The sequence below is a fragment of the Podarcis muralis genome, chromosome 5, assembly GCF_964188315.1.
Source record: "Podarcis muralis chromosome 5, rPodMur119.hap1.1, whole genome shotgun sequence".
NCBI lineage: Eukaryota > Metazoa > Chordata > Lepidosauria > Squamata > Lacertidae > Podarcis > Podarcis muralis.
The window spans coordinates 40303809-40328286 of record NC_135659.1 but is presented as its reverse complement, the minus strand read 5'-3'; the positions used below and the strand labels follow the sequence as shown (position 1 = coordinate 40328286).

At 40.2% G+C, this 24478-nt stretch overlaps 1 protein-coding gene and 1 long non-coding RNA gene across 3 annotated transcripts in view; one reads left to right on the top strand and one right to left on the bottom strand.

Annotated features, from left to right (window-relative positions):
• LEPR (leptin receptor) overlaps positions 1-24478 on the top strand; it is a 58459-nt gene that overhangs the window by 24006 nt on the left and 9975 nt on the right. Inside the window, exons 5-11 of the mRNA XM_028733181.2 lie at positions 3688-3893; positions 7936-8081; positions 8918-9062; positions 13647-13940; positions 14027-14144; positions 21195-21394; positions 23547-23695. Of these exons, the coding sequence (XP_028589014.2) occupies positions 3688-3893; positions 7936-8081; positions 8918-9062; positions 13647-13940; positions 14027-14144; positions 21195-21394; positions 23547-23695 (1258 nt within the window). The remainder of the gene's footprint in view (positions 1-3687; positions 3894-7935; positions 8082-8917; positions 9063-13646; positions 13941-14026; positions 14145-21194; positions 21395-23546; positions 23696-24478) is intronic.
• Positions 10804-24478, bottom strand: part of LOC114598886 (uncharacterized) — a 51818-nt gene continuing 38143 nt past the window's right edge. For both annotated transcript variants that reach the window (XR_013392901.1, XR_013392903.1), the window contains exon 6: positions 10804-11474. This is a non-coding gene — a long non-coding RNA (uncharacterized LOC114598886). The remainder of the gene's footprint in view (positions 11475-24478) is intronic.

The following is a 24478-nucleotide window of genomic DNA, read 5'->3' as shown; positions in this document are numbered from 1 at the left end:
GTGCCAGTTGCACTGATCAAAGTGGTCCAGTGGGCACATGGACTCAGTATTTACTTAATGGCAGTGGTGGCTGATGCATGTTGGAACTGGTAGGGTGGAAGACAAGGAGACCAACAGAAGGTAGAGCCATAACCAATAATAAAGGTAAAAGGGTAAAGGTACCCCTGCCTGTACGGGCCAGTTGTGTCCGACTCTAGGGTTGTGTGCTCATCTCGCTCTAGAGGCCGTGAGCTGGCGCCGTCCGAAGACACTTCCGGGTCACGTGGCCAGCGTGACGTAGCTCCAGCTGGCGAGCCAGCACCAGTGCCACACACGGAAACGCCGTTTACCTTCCCGCTATAAAGCGGTACCTATTTATCTACTTGCACTTGAGAGTGCTTTCGAACTGCTAGGTGGGCAGGGACCGAACGACGGGAGCTCACCCTGTCGTGGGGATTCAAACCGCCGACCATATGATTGGCAAGTCCTAGGCACTGAGGTTTTACCCACACCGCCACCCCAATGATACGTAGCATCAATGGATCCGAATTTTTGTCCCACCCTCCTCCCTGCTGAGTTCTACAAGGGCAGCTCTTGAGACTGAAGAGTATGCTGTTTGCCATTCCATCTCCTGGACTACTTCTAAGAGAGAAGGCAGGCAAGTGGGGGCTGGCTGATGCAGACAGGTTGGTGGGGCAGTGCCCCATTTGCCTCAGTGCACCATCCTCTACTGCGTGTCACTTTTTCACGAATTTCAGGATGTTCCACATTCACTTAGATTTGTGGGTCATCATCCAAAGAAGTGTTCCGCATGTGCAGAAGAAAGCAAGGCTACAGCTGGAGGCTTTGTTTCCCCCTTGACACTGGGAACATCTGTAGCAAAATAACAACAAATGACCTGGCTGCATATCTGAGTCCTGGCCGCAGAGTATCCTCAACAGTGTTTTCTGCAGATTGGGAGGTCCTTTATCTCAGTTAATAGCCATACTATCACCAAGGCTCAGCACAAGTGACAGAAGTTTAAGATAGAAAGCATAGAAACATCTATGTTTACATTTCATACGCTGATGAATTAATTTAAATTAAAAAAACCTGTGTTTCAAAATAGGGGTCATTTGGCTGGGCTGCTGTGTGTGAGGCAAGCTAAAACCACTATTTGGTGTGTGGAGTTAATTACACAGTTCTCTGGATGGTCTAATGTGAGACTGGTGCCACACTTGCATTAACTATTACAGACAATTAAATGAAGGATTGATTTTTCTGCAGCTGGTCTTTAATACACATTAAACTTACATACTTCATATTGTAGTGTTTGTGGTTTACATTTTGGATAGCTCAGTTAAATAGTACATTTTTTCAATAAGAGCTTTGCTTGAGTCTATGGGAGTTTTCCAATATATTAAAAAATGCATAAAACCAAATTTATTTGGGGAGGTCAACCAAAGATATTTTGGGCTTATTTGAGTTTTGCAGAAGGAACAAAACAGAATGCTAAAAAGCCAGAATATGAATACTTTCCATGGTTTATTCCAAAGCAATAGCAGGAGCGATTGGGTTTAAATGAGTCTCCTTCTTCTTCTTCTTCTTCTTCTTCTTCTTCTTCTTCTTCTTCTTCTTCTTCTTCATGGAATTGGACAAGCAAATTATCCAAAAACAGAACATGAACCCCCCCCTCAAATTCTGTGAAATTAACATTAGAGGATTACTTGAGGCTAATGAATTTTGAAGTATGCTTTGCGTGGAAACTATGCTATTGTCTCAATATAAACAGCTTTCAACAAATTTCTGCTGAAAACAGATGTAACACTGTAAGAGTGAGAAGGCAGTTTGATAGTGCCATTTATACCTATAATGTAAACTTATTTCCCCCCCTGACCTGATGTGTACACTGTTCAGACTTGTTTTGTGTGAGGTTCAAGCTAAACTGAGAAAACACCATTCCTCCACCCCAGAAAGGAGACAAAGGGTTGTATCCAATGTTAGTAGAGAAGACCCACTGAATTAATGGACAGGACTAGGTCTATTAATTTCAGCTGATTCTACTCTGAGTAGAATTTAGTTGGCTACAACCCAAAGGCTGTCATTTGCATCACAGCTATGGTTATCTATTGGCCAGTTTGTAACATCAGTCCCTTCAGTCTGTATCTTCCATTCTCCAGCCCCAGATTTGTTTTGAAATTATGTTTAAAAGTTTAAGACTTTTTATTGCATTTGTGTTTATTATTATTTTTAAAGTTGTTTTTTTTTTAAATTTTGCAAGTTTATCTACTTGTTCCAAGGCTTTAATCTCACAGTTTGAAAATTAATTTCTTATTGCCTTTCAAAGCATATTCCAGTGAGTAAAAATGTGTTCTTGCTTTCTGGCACTGTACTTAACATTTTAGGGTATGTTTTAAAATACGTAATGAGGCTTTTTTCTTGCACAAAGACCATCCTTTAATCCCCACAGCAGGATTTCCAACTATGTGACATTTGCTGGCATAGCCAGTTTTTAAGGCTGGATTGAGGGTAGAGCCATACCCAAACATATGTGGGAAATCACTTGGAAAATGTTAAGTTTATATGCAGTGTGTAGGTTGTTCCTAAGAAAAGACTAAATGTTGCTATATGGTTTTTTCCTTAGAATTTTGGATAAATAAAAGCTGCACAGTCAAGCTACAAATCCCCTCCACTTCCCAGTGGGGAGGAGTTGCAGTGGACCACATGGCCATCCACTTCCCTCTGGGGCCGGGGGACAAAGTCCTGTGTCACCTGGAGGTTCCTGGTCACGTCATTTGCCAACCAGCCAATCTGCTGTCTGGGGGCGTGGCCAGGCCCCATTTAAACTGAGCTGCGAGCCAGAGAGCTTCCTCTTTACTCGCTTCCTTGATCTCCTACCCTCCCTCCCTATTTTTCAGGTTTCGATTTTGGCCTTGCTATGGACCTCGGTTGGTCACCCTTGAGGGGCCTGGTAGGAATTTTTCCACTTGGCAAATTAGCATGGCCCATTTCGCTTTCACCTACCTCATAGCAGTCGTCACAACTTTGTAAGGATTGGTGGTTAGGCATTGGTTGATCTTATGATGGGGGAGGGGAGGTGTGGCCATCACCTGCCCCTCCAAGCTTAAGGGTATTCCGTTAAAGGAATCTGGGGGTGTTGATCTTGTCCAAAGCCTGGGGCTGGGCTAGGGCCATGCCACGACCCCGTTGGGAACCCAGGGGCAGCTCGAGTTGGTTTTCATCGACGGGGCTCCCCCTACCGGTGGTTGACCCTTACTGGACTCCCTGTGTGACAGGCAGGAATCAGATATAGTTGGGTCAGTTCCAATGCCTAAGCCAATACAGCTCACATTCTGTAACCAAGAAAGTTGTGGCCTAAATTTGCCCAATAACATTAACCTAATATCCGTGTCCTTGTGTCTTATTCATCAATGAGGGGGTGGTCTCAGGGTCTTGACACGCAATGGCATTAACTGCAGTACTCTTGCTTTTTTGTTTGATTAATATGACTAGGCATTGGGAAAAATTTAAACAAAATGATCACAACCTTTCTTTTGTCATTCTATGGGTAAAAGTGGCATTCTGGTATGTTCAGCCTAGTCTTTCTAGAGGGTTTTGATCTAAAATAATTAACCCATCTTAAAAACAACATCTAGTAAAATGCTTTAGACATGCTACTTCATACAAAATATTCACAATTGATGGGTTTCTTTTTCTTTTACAATACAGAACAGATGTATCATTGGGAAGTACCTCTACACGTTCCCTAAAGGACAATGTCACGGTCACTCACTGCAATGCTGTGAAAAACCAAAAATACAAATGTCAGATATCTTCAGCAAAGTTCAAGCATATTTACATTATGTGGCTCAAGATCACAGATGGAATAACATTGCTTCAGTCACCACTAATGTTAGTCAAACCTACAGATATTGGTAAGTTTCAGTTTATTGGCCAAAGTGTTAAAATCAGAATAACAATAAGAGTCTGAGGAAGCTTCCAAAATGATGATTCCAGAATATACACTGAATATACACTGTGACAGAACTTAATTCTATGGAAAACACCCTCCCTCAAAGCAACACACAAATACATAAGCTAGCGTAGAATAAAATGTTGGTATTGCAAGCCCTTTTTTGCTTTTCCCAACATTCTTTAGTTGTATAGCAAAATACAGTAAGTAAAATCAGTGGTGTAAGTCCTGAATGAATTCCCTAAGATACGTGAAATCTCATCCTATTGTAATTCCAGCAATGTTAAGCTTGTTCTTAAAGCTGCCATAATTCATAACAATAACGACATAATTCTTTTCCCACATGAAACTGATGGTGGAAACGGTTCAGGATCTTAGGGCTCATCCAGACTTCCATTTGTACCACTGCTTTCCCTTGGGAAAACTTGATTTTTATTGCTGAATCAGAGCAGATGTCAGTCAGGATTTTCATGGATTTATGTTTGCTACAACTCAGTGCTGAAGAGCGGGTTTTCCAGGGGAATGTAGCGGAGCATACAGAAAACCACTTGGACCTTATGGCTAGAAAGCATGGGACAAGTGGGAAACCTGCTTTTTCTAGGCTCGGGATAAATGTAAGCCTGGACACGCCCTTGGTATTTTCAGTTTTTATGCAGCATTTACTTTTTCTACAAAGTAAATGAAGAGCAATGTTTATTAGCTCATGGTGTCCTTAAGATTTAATCATACTGTCATTTCTGAAGTAAGAAAAATTTTGGCACAGTAACTTTGATCCCTTCGGTTCTGTTCATTGCATGGCTGGCATTGGAAGCCTGAATGAGAGGAGTTTCTAATGAATTGAAATGAATTATCCTGCACAGTTCTTAACCATACCTGCAAAATCCTTTTCATTTTATTTTTTAAAATGTGGTTGTTGTGGCACAGGGCAGAACTACGCAAGATGGTGACAAGTTCTGTGTGTATGCATATTGAACTGCCTCAGTCACACAGAAAAAGAGGGAAGTAAGGCTCCAAAAGCAAAAGTGTCATTTGGATAAATAGTGCAGAACTCTCCCTACACTGCAGCTCCTCTTATGTTGCTTCTGGTACTGGAGCTCATCTGAGGAGAAGAGTTCATGGGGGAAAGAATTCCCTAAGAGACATGTAGGGAATCTGCAGGCAGGAGGAGTGTCCTGCTTGCATTCCTCCCAGGTGAGTCTTCTCCCATTCTTATAATTGAATGGATGCTCTCCCTCTTTCTGCATGGCTGGGGCAGTGTAAACATAGAACAGCCACTGTCAAATCTAATGTGGCAATAGTTAAGATCCTAGAACCTGCTTCACAGAAACAAAAACCAGCTTTCCCCCCTAATGGTTGAAGGTGTACTGCCGGCACAAAGTTAAGAATGGGCTTTAAGTTTTGCATGGAGGAAATGTTCATAGAATCATAGAATCATAGAGTTGGAATAGACCACAAGGGCCATCGAGTCCAAACCCCTGCCAAGCATCATCTGAAAGCAGGTAAAATTGCCAAAATTACTAGCTTGAAGAAAACAGCCATTTGACATGTTTTCCATAAATAATCATTTTTGTACCCAGGACTCCTTCCTGAAATCCATGGAATTTTTAAATGCCTAACTCTGGCTGGATCGTGCATACTATGTGCAAAGAAATATTCATTTATTGGAATCGTTAAACTGTTGCATCTTCACAGCACAATGTGGATTTGAAAAAAATAAATATATATACATTAACTCAAATGAACTGCCTGGATTCTTGAGGGTGACATCGCTGTCAAAAATTGTTGGAAAATCTCATTCCAACCCCTAGAACCTTCTTCATTCCAGCTCAATGAAAAAAGACAAGAGGGAAAAAGGGTTTCTAGTACATTCAGAAGATGCTGAGACTCAATAAAGTTCTAAAGGGTTACTTATTAATGGGTGTTTTAAAATCAAGGTACAGATTCTTTTAAAATTAGAATTTTAGCATTTAAAAAGGTGAAAGCTTTGCTTCCGCTTTTTAATCAAGTCATGGGAAATGGTACAATCAGATGGCGGATGCTTTTAATGTTTTGTTGCTTTCTGGCTGAAGAAGCAGCTCCTTATGAACATTTGACCATTTATGAACTGTTTAGTGTTTTAACATTCTCACCATAATGAAAAGAACATTTCAGTAGCCTATTTTTCTTAGTATCTTTTTTGTAATTAATTGAAACCTTTTAGAATGACCATTTCATGTTGCTTACAAATTAGGTTAATGCTTTTGAAAGATGATGGGATTATAGGAATAATGCCACAGTGATTCTTTCAAATCATGTCACTGAGTGGCCTGCTACTTTAAAACTGTACTATCTAGCTTAATTATATCTAGAATTAAAAATGGCACTAGGTGGAGTTCATTTCACATCAAATCCTCTGTAAGGCCTTGAAGGAATATACTCTTGTATGTACAATCAGTCCTCTGGACCACAGCCATTGACTACATCCAGTTAAGGTTGCAACCCTGCATCCATATATAGTACCTAGGAGTAACTCCCATTGAGCTCAGGGGGACATAGTTTTAAATAAACATGTATAGGACTGTGCTTTCAGTAAATGCTTGAATTGTACTTTAAGTCCCAATAGCAACTTTTAATTGTTTTCTTAGATGTATTTATTCACTGTTTATCATTTCATAATACCCAACCAATATACAAGGCTAGAACCATAAAGAGATAAAAATCACTGAACAGAAAATACCAGTAGGTATGGCTGGAATCACTCATCTGAAAGGGACTGCCTGAACAAAACATCTTGAAGAAGTTTCAGAAGCCTAGCATTGCCAGCATTCCTCTAACATCAAAATGGAAATCCAGAGGGTTGGTGCTAGAACACTAAAGGTGACCATGGAAACAGATACAGGAGCATATGGTACCTCTACGAATGGCCCTCCTGAGGATTATAGAGACTGCACTGGTCCATGGAGGAAGTTAGACGGTCTCTCAGAAAACCAGGACCCATATTTACGGATTAGCCTGGCAGCACATTGGCAGTCAGTGCAGTGCAACATGCTGTTGGTAGGTCTCTTACCAGTGCATAGACCACTGTCCCCAAGCTATCCCTAACCAGAATGGCCATAGCTGCTGTACCAGCCAAAGTTGATAAAAGGCATTCCTAGCCACTGAGGCCACCTGTACTCGAGTAACAAAGATGGAACTAGGAGGATGCCCAGACTATGCACAGGTTTCCTTCAAAGGGAGTGCAAGTCCATCCAGCAGAGGCTACTGACCTTTCCAGGACATGGTAAACACTTGGCCACAGCACCCACCCTAAGGGTCTCTGCTTATGGAATTTTGCATTCAAGAGAGGATTGACTAAGGACCAAATGCATGTTTGCATTTAACATACGTGGCTTGCGTTTTTGTTTTTTTAAATTAACGACTGTTTGTGGATTGACAATTAAGTCCCCAACAACATCCCCTATGGCTTTTGTACAATTAAGGGAATGCTGTTAGTCACCCTGAGAATTAGAAAACATTATGTCATCCTTTTGCACTGTGGTTTTTCATCACTGAAAGAAGCTCCTCACTTTTATTGCTTCACCACTACAACTGTAGGCTGAGGTTCCTTTTCATCGTTACATCCCAGCTATGAAGCCTCTCTTCCAAGCCTTCAAATGCTGAATGATAGAGGGATTTTGAATTAATTGTTTTTTCTTCTTTTGGAAACTGAACTAGCTGCCTCCGCAGCTCTTCCAGACCACAACCGCAACTCAGGAAAGCATTTATGAATATGTTGAAATACTTTCAGTGAACTGGGGCATGAGGCAGTGGGTTATTCTTCATAGCTTAAAGCCACATAAGGTTAAAAAGCATGCTCCAGTTACTGTGTCACTTTGAAAGAGGTTTTGCATCATTGTGTGTATGCATGTTAATGTATAATATGCATATATTATGAAAAATGAATATAAAATAAAAATGGGAATATAAGTGGCTATTCAGAGTAACCAGCATGCTTAAACTACCTTGTTGATTATAATGTTTTACAGTAAAGCCTGAACCTCCATCACATCTGCATATAGATATGACAGACGAAGGACAGTTAAAGATATCTTGGTCTCGCCCAGCATCAATATCATATCCACTTCAGTATGAAATAAAATGCTTTGCAAATTCAACTGAAAATGTTTGGCAGGTGATGCTTTTCTTGTTCCTAAATTCACTCTATGAAATAAGCAAGCCAAAGAATGAAAGTTAAGTTCTGATCTAGGAAATCCTTGTCTTAATATTAATAGCCCTGAACATTTCATTTGTGAGAATTTTGTAAAAATAATAATAGAATAGAATAGAACCATAGTCTTTTTCATGTAACTAATACAAACAATGATAGCTTCATATCATGGCATGGTCCAGTAAGCATTGCTGCCAAAGTACTATTGAAATCAATTGAATTAAAGTGATCAAAGGGATTAAAACTCATGACTTGAGTTTTACTGGCTGTATGGGCACTGATGCACAAAATTATTACTGGGGTTTGGTTTTTTTATATATATAAAAAGTGAGATTAAGGCAAAATTCACCTTTAATGGGACCACATAACATTGGCCTAGCTCAAGCTACTTGTAAAAACTCACTCTCTGAATACATTTTGAACTCTCATGCTAAGCAAGCACAGTTTGGGCCAGAAACCAAACAGATGTGTGAGCAAATAGAAACCACTTCTGTGTGAACACATTAGGGTTGGCAATTCCACCTAATGATGTTCCCCATGTACATCAATCCAAAAACTACTTGGGGGGGGGTGACTTGAAAAGGAGATCTGGAAGAACCTCTAGGTGTACATGGAACTGCTACATGCAGTTCTTTGCATTGTGGCCATAATAAGCCCACATCATATCTGGATGTAAACCGCCGCCCCGCCCCCCAGAGGGGAGCTTTTCTCTAATTAATGTATGTCTTGGCTTCAAGTTAAAGTGGTGCAAGAGTGGCATTAATAGTGTTGTTCTGCTTGTTTTTGACATAATTTAATAGGTGGTTGAGAAGACCATGGAAACGTCATTGATCATAAGCAATACACTATTTGATTCTTCATATGTAGTTCAAGTCCGATGCAAAAGCCTTTATGGACCAGTCCTTTGGAGTGATTGGAGCACACCTTATAACTTGAATCTACAAGGTTTGTCCCCGGTGGAGATCTGATTTGCTAGTACTGTGGAATGCAAAGAATGGACTAGGTGACCCTTGGGGTCCTGTCCAAGCCTACAACCCTATGAATCTCAACATAGGATCATTATCTGTTTTGAAAAACATATCCCTATTTATAAGGCGTGATGTATGAATACATGTTATAGGAATAATATATGTGTGTGGACTTTCTTCACCAGGCCAGGCTGGGTGGAACGGTTCTGCATCTGGGAACCACAAAACAAGTCATACTTTCAAAGAGCAAAATGGTCAAAGAGTTCCTGGACATTTCTTATGTCCAGGAGCATGTCTTATGCCTGGAGAAGAGGAGGTTAAGGGGTGATATGATAGCCATGTTCAAATATATAAAAGGATGTCATATAGAGGAGGGAGAAAGGTTGTTTTCTGCTGCTCCAGAGAAGCGGACACGGAGCAATGGATCCAAACTACAAGAAAGCAGATTCCACCTAAACATTAGGAAGAACTTCCTGACAGTAAGAGCTGTTCGACAGTGGAATTTGCTGCCAAGGAGTGTGGTGGGGTCTCCTTCTTTGGAGGTCTTTAAGCAGAGGCTTGACAACCATATGTCAGGAGTGCTCTGATGGTGTTTCCTGCTTGGCAGGGGGTTGGACTAGATGGCCCTTGTGGTCTATTCCAACTCTATGATTCTATGATTCTATGATTCTTACTTATCCAGTCACTATGCGAAACTGCTTTATGCACATACATTCCCCCCACCTCCAAGCTCAGATTCTAGTTCTCTGAGGACAAAGCCCAGTTATAGGCACTGTGACCACTGAGTGGGAGAATGATACAAAGGATCCTTTTTTTAATGGGATATTCCCCCATGAGTTCCTTATCCCACTGAGAAGATGGGAAACTCTCCCACAAGTCTGGATGCTTCCAGGGAATCTACAGTATTATTATTATTATTAGTAGTAGTAGTATTACAGTGGTACCTCAAGTTAAGTACTTAATTCGTTCCAGAGGTCCGTGCTTAACCTGAAACTGTTCTTAACTTGAAGCACCACTTTAGCTAATAGGGCCTCCTGCTGCCGCCGCGCCGCCGAAGCATGATTTCTGTTCTCATCCTGAAGCAAAGTTCTTAACCTGAAGCACTATTTCTGGGTTAGCGGAGTCTGTAACCTGAAGCGTATGTAACCTGAAGTACCACTGTATTAATAATAATAATAATAATAATAATAATAATAATAATATAATATAATAATATATACTGCCGTATATCCACTAGTCTCAGAGCAGTCTAGCCTGGAGAAGAGGAGGTTAAGGGGTGATATGATAGCCATGTTCAAATATATAAAAGGATGTCATATAGAGGAGGGAGAAAGTTTGTTTTCTGCTGCTCCAAAGAAGCGGACACGGAGCAATGGATCCAAACTACAAGAAAGAAGATTCCACTTAAACATTAGGAAGAACTTCCTGACAGTAAGAGCTGTTCGACAGTGGAATTTGCTGCCAAGGAGTGTGGTGGAGTCTCCTTCTTTGGAGGTCTTTAAGCAGAGGCTTGACAACCATATGTCAGGAGTGCTCTGATGGTGTTTCCTGCTTGGCAGGGGGTTGGACTCGATGGCCCTTGTGGTCTATTCCAACTCTATGATTCTATGATTCTACAGAATAAAAAAAAAATATAAAACCACAAAATCCATAATTAAAATAAAAACAATAACAACCCAATAACCCCCCCCCCCATTTAAAAAGGGCATAGGAAAGAAGGAGGCCAATTTTACTTTCCCCTCTATGAGCAAATAGCCATCCATTATTATGGTGGGGGGAAAGCACTTGGAGAACACCGTTTTTTATAGAAACAGAAAGTGCTTAACTTCTCCACCGGTGAGTGGGCCAACCCCACTGACAGGCATCAGTGTGCATAGTGTGTCTGAAAGACGTGTCTCTTTCCCATTTTATAAGGAAAGGAAAACTTTTAGGGTGATGGAAGGATGGGCTGTAATTTTTTCATGCATTAGTTCTGGCATCAGGTTCAGGTGTGAGGAAGGAGAAAACACAATTCCTGTGCTTGTGAATAGGAAAGCATTTTTCAGTTTCTTTACAAGGTCTCAAGGTTATGTTCAGTTTGGATGTGCAGTCAAGGAAAAATAGTCCTGGACCCACTCCTTTGTCTGCCTCTAGCAATTGGCTTTCCGGACTCCATCCCATTTGCCAGTATATTGTAAGAAACAGTTTCTGGCAATGCACACAGAATGCATGGGAAACAATGTAGTAAAGGATTATAAGTCTCTAATGCATAAGATGAAATATTAATATTCAGCAAACATGTGCTTTACTGGTCACATACCATGTTGTGATGAGCATGACGAGAACCTTAGGAAGGGTAATATCTTCCCTGCAGGGAACTCAGATAGGGCTATTCTCTCAATGGCTAATTCTAGTGTTAAACAAATAGAAAAAGAATTAACCCATTAATGAAGTTGTGGCAGCAAAGAAGCTGTTTTGTATTCACCTCAGTGCATTAACACCAGAAGTACAAAATGCTGGAACTAAACAATTATATATTTATGTATTTAATTAGAATTATGTTCAGACCTATATTTAACACTGAAGGCTGTACTTAGTGTAAATTGGTAATGCTGCATATTGCAGAGCCTGGTTTGTGGGAACTCCCTCTGAACTGCACTGCACTGGAAGTCTATTCTTTCATTAAAGAGTTACTATGCAGGAGTCAGCAAGCTAACCCTTTATAGTGAAACACTTCATTGTAGTATTTTGCCAATTAGTGATCAAATTGGGTTACTCTGGCTGTGTTTTGTCACCCACCAAAGGATTAGGACCAGTGCTATTTTTCCACAAGAAGAGGTGCCAGAACTCACCATGAACACCTCCATCATTCGCTTAGAATGGCAATGGCACCCACCTGGGAAGTGCCAGGACTAAGTTCCAAAAAATAAACCCTGATTAGGACACTAGGGACACCTGTGCCTCATTACAATTATGTAACTGTTTTTCGGTGTGACATGCACCCTAACCTGGGAGTACTAGAATCTGAGCTTGGAGCATATGGACATTTAACATAAATGTTTCCACACTATGATCACTTATAGTGATCGCTTGTATTATGATGTCCTATATCTGCGCTGTCTTTATGTTTGTTTTGGAGTCCTCTTGAAGAATATTATGTGCATAGCTGAGGACACCAAAAGCGGCACTGAGTTGCTAAAACCTTATCTATCATCTATCTATCTATCATCTATCTATCTATCATCTATCTATCTATCTATCTATCTATCTATCTATCATCTATCATCTATCTATCTATCTATCTATCTATCTATCTATCTATCTATCTATCATCTATCTATATCTATCTATCTATCTATCTATCTATCTATCATCTATCTATCTATCTATCCATCTATCTATCATCTATCTATCTATCATCTTTCTATCTATCTATCCAGTGCTTTTTTCTGGGGGGACGCAGGGGTATGCATACCCCTAAACATTTTGTGAATCTAAGTTTGGCCTCATTGAGGGGCAGTATTTCAATAGGAGTAGGAAAATGAGAGTACCCCTAAACATTTTTAAAAGAAAACAGCGCTCTCTCTATCTATCTATTTCATGTACACCCCAACTTTTCCCCAAGGATCTCAAAGTGGTGTACATCGTTCCCTGCCTCCCCATTTTATAACAACACTGTGAGATACATTAGGTTGAGAGTGAGTGAATAGCCTCTGGTCACCCAGTGAGCTTCATGGCAGAGTGGGAATTTGAACCCAGGTTTCCTAGGTCCTAGTCTGACACCCTTGCCACTACACCACACTGGTTCTCTTAAACTGACAAAATGGTTTCTCCTTTATAGAGTGGTATACATACAGAAAAACTCTGAGCCCTTTTTTCAATGTATGACTCCTTTTCCAGCACATGTACATGCCATTTCTTGTTTGCTGTTCTCTGTATCTTATGTATGCTTTCACTGAATACTTAAATTGACTGAACCTTCCACCTGTAGCTAAACATTTTATACACACACAGTGTTTTTTTCTATAAAAAATGTTGAGGGAATACTCTCATTTTGACTCAAGAAAACAACCATTTTATAGTTCAAATCGGGGAAAGTAAATACAGTAAATGGACGAAAGGACAAAGAGTCACAAAATGTTTAGGGTATGCATCCCCCTGCATCCCCCAGAAAAAAATCACTGTATATATAGATATATTCATTTCTTTAACAAAATTTATATACGATTTGATTGTAATAAAACCTCGAAGTGGTCTACAAAATAAAACATTGAAATTATCAATAAAAGACAGTTAAAGAAAGATGATTTGACAACAAATTTCATTTCAAAAACAGATGAAAATCAACAATAAGCTAAAAACAGACTAAAATACATGTGACAGGTTGGATAAGTAATCTTAAACACTACAATTAATAAGAAAAGGGATATTCATTTTTTTCTATTGTAAATTGTCATTAGCACTCATTATATATATATTTTGAGAGTTTACTGCACTGCATACATTTTGGTATGTGATTGTTTTCTTCCAATTTATAATGTTTGTCTCTATTGTCTTTTCTCCACTTTGTTTCTTGTAATAGAAGTCATGTATTTCCCTTCAAGAATCCTAGCAAGTGTTGGAACAAATGTTTCCTTTTATTGTATTTACAAAACCAAAGATAAAGTAATCTCATCGGAGAAGATAGTCTGGTGGTTAAATTTAGCAAAAGAAATCCCTAGGCATCAGTACACACTTGTGAATGACTACATTGGCAAAGTAACACTTGTCAACTTAAATGCTATGAAGCCTGGAGGGAATTTCCTCTTTAATGCCTTATACTGTTGTAATGAAAACAAGGAATGTAATCACCGTTATGCTGAATTATATATAATAGGTAAGATTCCTGCTTATTTTTAAATTAACGTTGGTAAATCCATTTTTTCTTAGATTTTCTGTTGATTAAGTCTGTCTTTCAAATAGATGTTAATATCAGCATCACATGTGAAACATACGGCAACTTGCAAAAAATGACTTGCAGATGGTCCACCAACTCAGACCCACTGCTTTTGGAGAGCACTTTGCTTTTGAGATACTACAGGTACATGTTCATTTTAATCTGATGTTTTGTGAAAAGGTGCCACATTGGAAATGGTGGTGGATAAAAGCATGAAGCAAATAAATGCAGTTGAGCCTAGGACAGTCAAGCATCAGGTCTGAGGCCCACTTTTGGTAGACCAAAGAGGAAAGCCTGAGGTGGAAAGTCTTATAATCAGGAAGATTAGTTTGGGAATTATTTTTTTATAAGTTGTTCCCCTGTTTCCAGTCTGGTTTGATCTTAATGGCAATGTTCAGGCTAAATGTTTACCTCATATACTGAGGTCCCAGGTTTGAGATTCACTAGTAGGGTTGCCATATTTCAAAAAGTAAAAACCAGGACACCCCAAATGTTGTTGAGCTTTTTTTTTTTTAAGGAATTGACCAGTAATATCATAGAAAATCCGGACGTATGGCAGCCGTATTCACTAGAGGCTTCATTCCTGATACTGCTGAGCACGCTTACTCATTGTGAATATATTATTGGCTCTATCACATCAGACTTTGCTTGGAGGAGGGGACTAAATCCAGGCATTCCCATGCTCCATTATCACTTGCATCAAGTGATCAGCTCTCCGATAGGACATTGCTAACTCTGTGTTCAGGGGTCAGTAAAAGGATTTAATCCAGCTAAAATTATTGCTAAGTCCTATTAAAATGAGACGTAAATTAGTTGCTACTCACTCCTTCCATTGCTTATAGTAGGACTTAAGCCATTGTCTTCTGAAGATTGAGTAACTGACAATTTTCATTGTCAAGATTGCATCAGCTAGACTCCTGAAAATGTCTGACAGAAGGTCTTGAATAATATCTATTCTTTAGAAGCTAAAGTGGTTACTGATTTTGTTTTGGGGATCAGTTCAAAACAGATGGTGTTCAGTTTAAAAATCCAAAATGACCAGTGTTGAAGGAACACTTCAACCCATATACTCCCTATTGTGCCTTGAGGGGGCCTGGTTTATTATCTCCTTTTTTCAGGAGGCACATTTACAAGTAACAAGTTCTTGGGCCTTCTCTAAGTAGCATGTCACCTCTGGAATTCTCTACAAGAGTTGTGTAAGTAGTTGTCTCTAAGTCATAGTTTTAGTGTTCTGTCAAATCTGGGCCACTGTTTTTATCTCATGCGTCAATTTCACCAATGAGAACAACTTTAAACTATGCTTAGTTCAAATAAGCTAGAATCAAGCCATGGTGTATGATTCTGGCTTCTTCACTAATCATTATATCAACTAACGACAGTCATCCAAGTCCGGACATAACATGGAGCTGTGGTTAGTTTAAGACTGATCTCACAGCCGTGGCAGGATAGAAGGGGAGTAGAGCATATCTCTCTGGTAGCACATAGGCTGGTGTAGGCAATACTGAACTAGTTGCACCAATGGTACAATTTAGTATAAAGCAGTTTCATATGTTCCTATGTGCCTAAGACTCATCCATGCATGTTTAGGTAACATGAAGCCATGCTAGAATTATGCCTGAACTGGCCCATAGTTTCTAAATCACCATAATCTTGTATCACTGCAACACTGCACATAGTTCAGATAGAGACAATGTGTAGCAAACAAAGCAAATCCCTTGATCTTTACACTGATTGAAATTTTGCAGGTGGAATTCTGCAATGCTTTTCCAATGGGAGGTCAGTCATGATTCGATGTTTATTCTTCCCTTGATGCTGGTAGTTGAAATATACTTTTCATTAAAAAAAATAAAAAATCCTGTGCTAAATCTTCAGAGAGAATTGTACTGATTTAATCTGCATTTGTTTGTCTGACATTAAGAGGGAAAATACAGCTAAATATGCCACTGAGGGGCCAATTAAATAAGCAATTTCCTTTCTGGCTGCCTGCTTGAAAGGTTTATGTGCCACAGGTATGTCTGGTCATTCTAATAATATAGAATATACTTTCAGTACTTTAAAAAAACAACAACCAATCTGCCAATTTAAGACTCACCCATATACAGTGCTTCTGTCAAAGCAACTCCCTAGTTCCATTCCTCCAGGTTGAATACAATAACCACCATGCATATTTCTCCTTTTACTAACCACGGTGCTACTTATGCCCATGCATACTTGGTTGGTAGTGGGTTAAAGGTTAAGAACCAGTGGCCCAGCTCACACATCACATTAAACTATAGTTTGTTTTTAACTATGGTTTAATGTGAATGAGCACCAGGATAGTACACTTGGTCAGACAGTCTCACTCCACTCCTCTCTGCTCTTGCTCCAGGAAACAAGCCAGAGTGTAGCTTATAATGATAACTGAACCTGGGCTCATGGTTTGTTTCACCCAAGAACAAATTTTGTTTATGTAGTTGTTGACGTTCATCTGTCGCGGAAGATAATGGAAAAGTACACCTTCAGGTGTAAAGTAGAATCGTTGGAGAATTTCAGTGTTTGTGGCTGTGAAGACCAATACAGAAGAGACATATTGTATTGCAGGTGTAGTAGATGAAGATATCTAGTTTTGCTGCTACAGGTTCAACATGGCGTTTCTTCTCTCTGTGTTTCTTCCAACAGTCATTCGTCCTGTGGTCACTGTTGTGAATGTACAAAATTGTCTGTCTCCAGACACTGCAATAAGATTCCTGTATGGCGAGGTTAATGTTGCCAGCCATGTCATGTTTGCAGGCATCTTTGTAACACAGAGTTGGTCTGCTAACAGCCCTAATGTGGAAGCCAGCTGCTCTCCCTTGGGGATTGTGCCATCTTCCATTCTGTGGATATGACCAAGCCATAGTAGATGTCGCTGAGAACATGCTGGAAATGAGGTCTTAGGAGAGCACACATTTGTTTAAGACTCCACCCTACCATGTGATGCCCAAAATCTTCCTGACACAGAGATATGGAAGGCATTGAGACATTGATCCTGGTGGGTGTAAGTTGCCCACGACCCACTTCCATAAAGCAGCATGCTCAAAACGCAAGCCTGGTAGACCTTTGCCTTGCTATGTATAATTAAACCAACCAACCACAAGTTCAGGTTCAAAGGTCCCAGCAAGCCAAAGCTTGCATTGTTTCATGGCAGCAACAGGGCCAGATAACTGTTCAGTAATATGCACATTAAACCATAGTTTCTTTTTATCTATTTTTTAAATGTGACATTCAAAGCAGATGTTTGCAGAAGGATTCCAGAGACCCATATGAACTTACCTATTATGTTCCCAGTTGGACATTTTATACCACTGAGTGCCAACTCCTCTTAGTTGGAATTGTGGCCACAGTGATTTGGATTGCTAATTTTTATTTGAACAGAAGTGGGTGAGCCTGCTAGGTGGGTTGAAAACACTTGCAGGGCACAATGGACATATTTCTAACCAGAGGCAAGCAGTATGAAATAGACTAATGTTTATCAAAGCATGAGCTGGGTCATTCTAAGGGAGCACATATACTTGCTGCCAAAGTGGAGTGAGTAAGAAGGAGCTCACAAAGTGTTTTGTTTTTGAATAAGCTATGACTGTACTGAGAGGCAAAGCAGAGCCATGTGAGTGTGAGACGAAGTGGGACGTCTAGACAGCTACTCAGCTTCACTGGGTGTATGCTAAGGAACTGTGCTTTTATAATATCAAAGACCAATATGGAGCTTGTTGGGGGACAGTCATATCCAGAGATGTCTATGTGCATGTGCAAAGCACTTCACCTTGCACTGGGGTTGGTGGGGAAGATTCCTCACCCCACCCCACCCCACAACTCCATTCTCTCATGCCTCTTGGTGTGCTGCTCTGGAATAGCCTCTGACCTTTTGAGAACAGAAAAGTAATGCCACTAGAAGATGCAGAAAACCATTTGCAGTGCTTTGGATGCCTGCTTATGAGTCAATATGTTTTTAACTGTGGTACATTTGGAGACAAAGCATGGCGTTTAGCAGTGACAATCTATGGCATAGTGAGCTGGGAAGCCGCCAGGTAAACCTGCCTATCAAAATACAAACCTGACAGTGTTTACATTCCTACTTCTAAGCGTACTGTCAAAATGCAGGCCAAATGTGTCTTTATAGTAGAACCTCTACTTATGACCGCCTCTACTTGGGCTTGATCCAAGTTGCGACCGTGGCAAACTCGGAAGTAAATACTGGGTTTGCCGTGATTTGCCCATGCACAGAAGCGGCTGCCGCCATCTGCACATGCGCAGAAGTGTGCTGCCGCCAAATGCTCCTGTGCACAACAGCGCTTCTACCACTGACCCGGATCGACTTACAGACGGACCTCTGGAACTGATTACGTCCATAAGTAGAGGTTCCACTGTATATCCTAGTCATTCATTCACCGGGCATTTCTCAAATTACAGTGGTGTTCTACCCCAAAAACACATACTGTACTTGGGAAGCATGTGAGACTTGATTTAATGAAGCTATAACATCAGACTGCTAACATTTCACAAAGATCCACTGCAATTAGCATACTGTTACCATTTGTTATGAGCTGAGAATTTGTCAAATAGAACCAGTGTGGTGCAGTGCTTAGAGTATTGGGCTCATATGTGAGAAAACCCGTCCAAATCCCTTCTTATGGGAAATCTGGGCAAGCCTCTCAGCCTAACTTACTCTCAAGTTTATTCTGAGGTTGCAGACCCAGATCTGAGCATCTCCTAGAATTGAAGGGATACATATGTCATTCAGCCCAGACACAGATATCCGGCACTGACAGCCTTCTGGCTGTTCCCACACTGCAAGAAGTGAAGCTACAGGGAACCAGGCAGAGGGCCATCTCGGTAGTTGCACCCACCTCGTGGAATGCCCTCAGATGTTAAGGAAATGAATAATTATATAACATTTAGGAAACACCTGAAGGCCGCCCTGTATAGGGAAGCTTTTTAAGGTTTAATGTTTTACTGTGTTTTATATAAGCTGGAAGCCAGTCAGAGTGGTTGAGGCAACCAAGCCAGATGGGCGGAGTACAAATTAGTAGCAGCAGCAGCAGCAGCAGCAGCAGCAGCATGTCAATTCTGAGGTTTCCTGCCAGGGAAAGGAGTATTAGATTTGGCTCAAAGCTGCTGGGCTGTGGGATCTCTGGGTAGGCTCTCTCAGAACCTTAGTTCCCCACCTTCAAAATGAAATTATTATTTACCTACTTCACAGTAATTGTGAAGAAGAATAAGACAAAGGATTGTGAAGTATTCTGTGTGCGAGAAAAGCTTTATAAAAATAAATACAAGTTTTATTTAAAAATTGAGGGTAACATATAGCCCTGAATAATTTTTGTTCATGAGTGCACACACAAATGAAAATATGCTACCATTGAGTGAGAAGGAAATTATGAAACTTGTCTCTTCCCCACTTTCCACAGCTTGCAAAAAAGTGTACAAAGAGAATAGTATACTGAATCATGTTTTATAAAAAATTACTCAAGAATCTGTATTTTGAGCTATCCATCTACCTTGAGAGATTCCAGAAGATAGAATTGGTAGTTTTGATTCTTTACAGCAGGAATGGGGAACCTGGGATCCCCCAAGTATTCATGGGTTACAGCTCCCATCATTCCTGACCATTGACCATGCTGGCTCAGCTGATGGGAACTGAAGTCCAACATCATCTGGAAGGCCTCAGATTACCCACCCCTGCTTTCCAATACGCTCTTAGGCCAGTATTAGAATAATTCATTCATATTCCTAACAGGATGTACATTAGAGCCAGTTATTATTACTTTTTGTGTGGCAGGGTTCCCAGTGACTTAAATAAGCTGCAAGGCATGCTCTTTTTCTAGTGAAATTGCCAATACATTGCCCATTGTTGAATGACTAATGTGAAACTGAATAGGAGCTGGGCACATCTTAATTTCAGAAAGACTTCAAACTCTTGGCTTGGTCAAGTGGGGCAAATCACATCTGTGATGTAAAACATTAATGTAGGGAATGTTTGTACAGGCGTCTGCTTGCGAGACGGATATGGATCTGTCACAAGGTCTGTGCATTTACATCTATCTTGTAATAGGTACATTAAGAACCTTTTTTAATGATTGTTTGAGTCGCCATGACCTAAAATGGAAATGGAGAGCAGCCTTGCTTAGCCTAAAGTACAATGACCAAGGTTGCAAACTGATGTGTTCCTGCAAAATTTGCCCGGCTCAGGTTGAATGTTTTGTTTGTTAGTTCCTTAGACTACAGCCCAATAGTGCTTAATTTCTAAAATGAGAGGTACTGAGATCCAAATAGACTTACCAAAGGGATAGTCAATGTGGTACCCACCAGATGTTGTTGGACTACAGTTCCCATAATCCCCATGAGGCAGTTCAAAGTGAATGAATACACATTACCATCGGAAGAGGGGATCCCTGTAAGAGTATTAAACCTGGAGATTAAAATTACCTAAATGCACCACTGGCTTCAGGCAGTGTGGGACAAGGCAGTGATGCAGAGAACAGGTAAAAGAACATGGTAGGGATAGCAATGGCTTCAGTCTAGGCCCAAGCCTTGGAGCATGTTGATATGAGGGTGCCATTTCAATGCAAAGAATAACACACAGCTATGTCAGTATAAGCTCATTACCTTTCTGAGGTTCCATTCATTGGCCTGGAAGGCTGTAACATCCCTCCCCCCCCCCCCCGCCATGGAAAGTGGTTATAGGTAGCCAGTGGGGAGATATAAACATTCACTTGCTTCATCTATTTTGCATTCAAACTATCACAAGAATTTCCCTTGGATAAGCCCGACTTCTGTTTTGCAAGAGAATTCAGTCCCGCTTGCAAATCTAGCACCATGATACCTTTCATAAGCAAAAATATGTTGGTGAAAAAGATAATTTAACAGCAAAGAATAATTATATGTATGAGTTGTTAATCCCTTTTCAGTGTTCACAGGGATTGTTTTGGTTTTGGGAACCATTTTTAAATGACTGATTCTGAAAGAGATATTTAGTCCATTTCAGCTGAGTAGGCAGAGAGAAATTCTTAAAAACAATTTTTGTTAAATTGATGGGTAAAAAACATGGTGTTTGAGGGCTTTCTCATCTGTATTAGGTTTTTTTTACAGCATATACAAATGACAGTTTCGCATTGTTAATCTCCAGATGCATATAATCTCATAGCTAAACTGAAAACAATGTTTTCATGTCTTTTTAAGGAGTGATGTGTATTGTACAGAGTCTCCAAGTATGCGTTCTGATTCGGAGGTAAAAGAATGCACTTCACAGAGGAATAATTCTTACGAGTGCATCTTTCAGCCTTTTTATCTCCTGTCTGGATACACAATGTGGATAGAGATTAAGCACTCACTGGGGACAGTGACATCACCACCAGTGTGTATCCTTCCAAAAGAAGTAGGTAAGTGAAAAAAATTTCTGAGAATGGATCATTGATAAGTTTGGGCCTCCCAAGGTCTCCTAGCCCAGGGCCTCCAGCTGCTTAAATCTGGGCCTGCCCCGGACCTTCTGCGTGCAGGATAGATGACTTTACCCACCACTCAGCTATCGCCATCCCCCTTGGTGCTTTTGTATCTACAGGTTGCAGTATATTGCCTTTCTCAAGGGACTTGGGCATGCTATCCAATTCATTAGGAGTTTCTTTCAAATGATGTTGCCAAGGAAAAGTAGTTTATAAAGTAGCTTTTCACTTTTGTAGTATACCAATAGGTTTTAAGAGGAGGGGGGGATTCTGGACCCTAGCCACACTTTCAAGATGCATATAATATGGAAAATCCCAGCTACCCCACAGTAATTCAGACATTAATTTGCAAACTGTAAATTACAGAACTATAATATGCTTCCTCCTCGCATAAGTGCCTTTGTGCCTGCCCCCTCCAGTTCCTTATCTCCCCCACCCCATACACACACACTATGGTCTCTTCTCTAAGCAATTGTTTTTCTTATGGTATTTAAATTATCCAGTCAATGATGGTGAGCTTGTGTGATGGCCAGTGACAGCTGGTTTTATTAAAACTGAAAGAAAATTAAGTGTATGAATTACCACGACATGCAATAAGTAGGTATTTCCAACAATGGCTTTAATTTTCATTACTCTCATCTCCTTTTCCATTTTACATCACTTCCTTGTTACTTTCCCCGTGTTATAATTTGTCTCCAACTAAACATATACATTCATAGGGAGTACCATATATCCCCAAACTACACCCAGTTCATATAGATTCTCAGCTCCTTGGTGATGATATGCTTAGTATCATACCCAACGTTTCAGATGGCATGTGGAATAGAACTTAAAGAATTATGAACATTTTGAAAAGAAAAGCTGTTAATAACTATGAAGTGTTCATGGCTTTAAACTGGGGTGCTACCACCCTAGTTATGGAATATGCCCTCCACAGTGAGGCTCACTTGCTACCTATTTTAAGATATTTTTTATACCAAATGAAGACCTTTTTATTCTCCCTGTGTTTTTACATTTTAGAGTTCCGCTTCAGTAGATTTTTTTATTGAGATTGAGATTGTTTTATTGAGATTGTTTTATTGAGAGAAGACCCACTGAAATTAATGGGCCTAACTTATTTATGTCCATTAGTTTCAATGGATTTGTTCTGTGTAAAACTTAGTTGAATGCCACACAGTATATTTTAGCCCTTGAAACAATAGTTTAGTCCCATTGTATTTCTCTCTCTCTCTCTCTCTCTCTCTCTCTCTCTCTCTCTCTCTCACACACACACACACACACACACACACACACACACCCCGGCCATCCTTGTGCTTGCTTTTTTTTAAACTGGTATTGAAAAACACATCAAAATTACTGAAGTACATACAAAACAGTTCTTGCATGAAGGAGTGCCTCTCCTCATACATCAGCCATCCCTACATCAGGCTCTCTTAAGATCTTCAGAGGAGGCTCTTTTCTATGTTCCATTGCCGGTGCAAGTTATTAATGTTGTGGTGAGGAAGACAGCCTCTCTTTTGTGATGGCACCACAGCTGCGGAAAGTTCTCCTCATAGAAGCATAACTGGTGCCAGTGTTGCACTGATTCTGGCTCCTAGTTATCTATCTACCCAGGCATCTTAATGTCTTATACTTGTGATTGTTGAAGTACTCTGCTGATTTGGCTGTCCCTGTTTCTTTCTATGTTATTTGCTTTGCTGCATTATTTTGGCCTGTCCCATTTTGTTCCATGTCTCTGTATAGCAAGCTGGCATCAGAATGAGCCAACATGGTGTCCTTCAGATGTTTATGGACCACACTGACACCATCCCTGATCACAGGCCTTGCCGCCTAAGGATGATGAGAGCTGGAGTCCAACAACACTTGTAGGGCACCATTTTGGGTACCAGTGTATGGATGATGGTCAAGCTATAAATATTTTTAACAAAATGTAATAAATGAATTATTAAGAAGATAGGATATAGCTATAATGAATATAAGAAAAATACATTGCTGTAATGCCAGTTTAGTAAGGAAGAGCTGACACACAGCTTTATAGGATTCTATTAGAGACCTCATAAACCAGTCAAATTTATTTTGTTTAACTTTCTAGTGAAGCCGTTTTCTCCCTCCAGTGTCAAAGCAGAAATTACAGGGGAAGCGGGACTGCTGAATGTGAGCTGGAAAAACCCAGAACTTCCAAAGAATGATCTCCAGTTTCAGATTCGGTATGCTGTCAATGGAACAGAAATTGCCTGGGAGGTATGGCCACACTTAATCTAAATTAGCCTGTGCATCATGAGATGCAAGGGTGCAATGGTGTTTTGCTGCTAGTTTGTAAAAATGTGTGGATTCCAGCATTTGGTTTGTCTAGCAAAATAAACATTTGTGACATGCCTATCTTCAGTAGATTAACTTTTATCCATTGTGTGTGAGGGAGGGGGAAATTGGGGTGTATTTTCCATGCCAATGAGATTTCCACTATATGATGGGTTATTTTCAATTATGAACAATTACAAACAAAAACTATATTTTAAAGTAAAATGTAATGAAAATATTGTAATCTTTCTTTAAGAAAAACCCACAACTTTATTACAACTGAGAACCAATGCTAATAGTTTTGTGGGGTGTTTTTTCTAACTCCTGCTAGAAAATTGCCCTTGATTAGACAAATTATGGTTAGATAAACTTCATGACCTTGGTTAGATAAACTTCATGACCTTTCTTGACCTTCTTCTGCCTATTTGTCTATGAAAAAATGATGGGATGTTTTACTACACCAATCTGTTAACATTGGCTGGCTTAGTAAACACACACAAAAGACAAAATTCATTGCATTTCTGGTGCAGTCCCCCCTCCCCCACCAGAAGGAAAATGGAAAGTGGTAACTGGCTGAAATTTGGGCACATTTTACAGGTGACAATTTGTGACAGTGTCCAGGGAGAACTGTTCTTCAGGTCAGCTTACGTGTGACTTGCACAATGAAAAATGCACTGGGGAGTGCTTTGGCCCCTACAGATTGGATGAAGATTAAGTAGCAGTTAG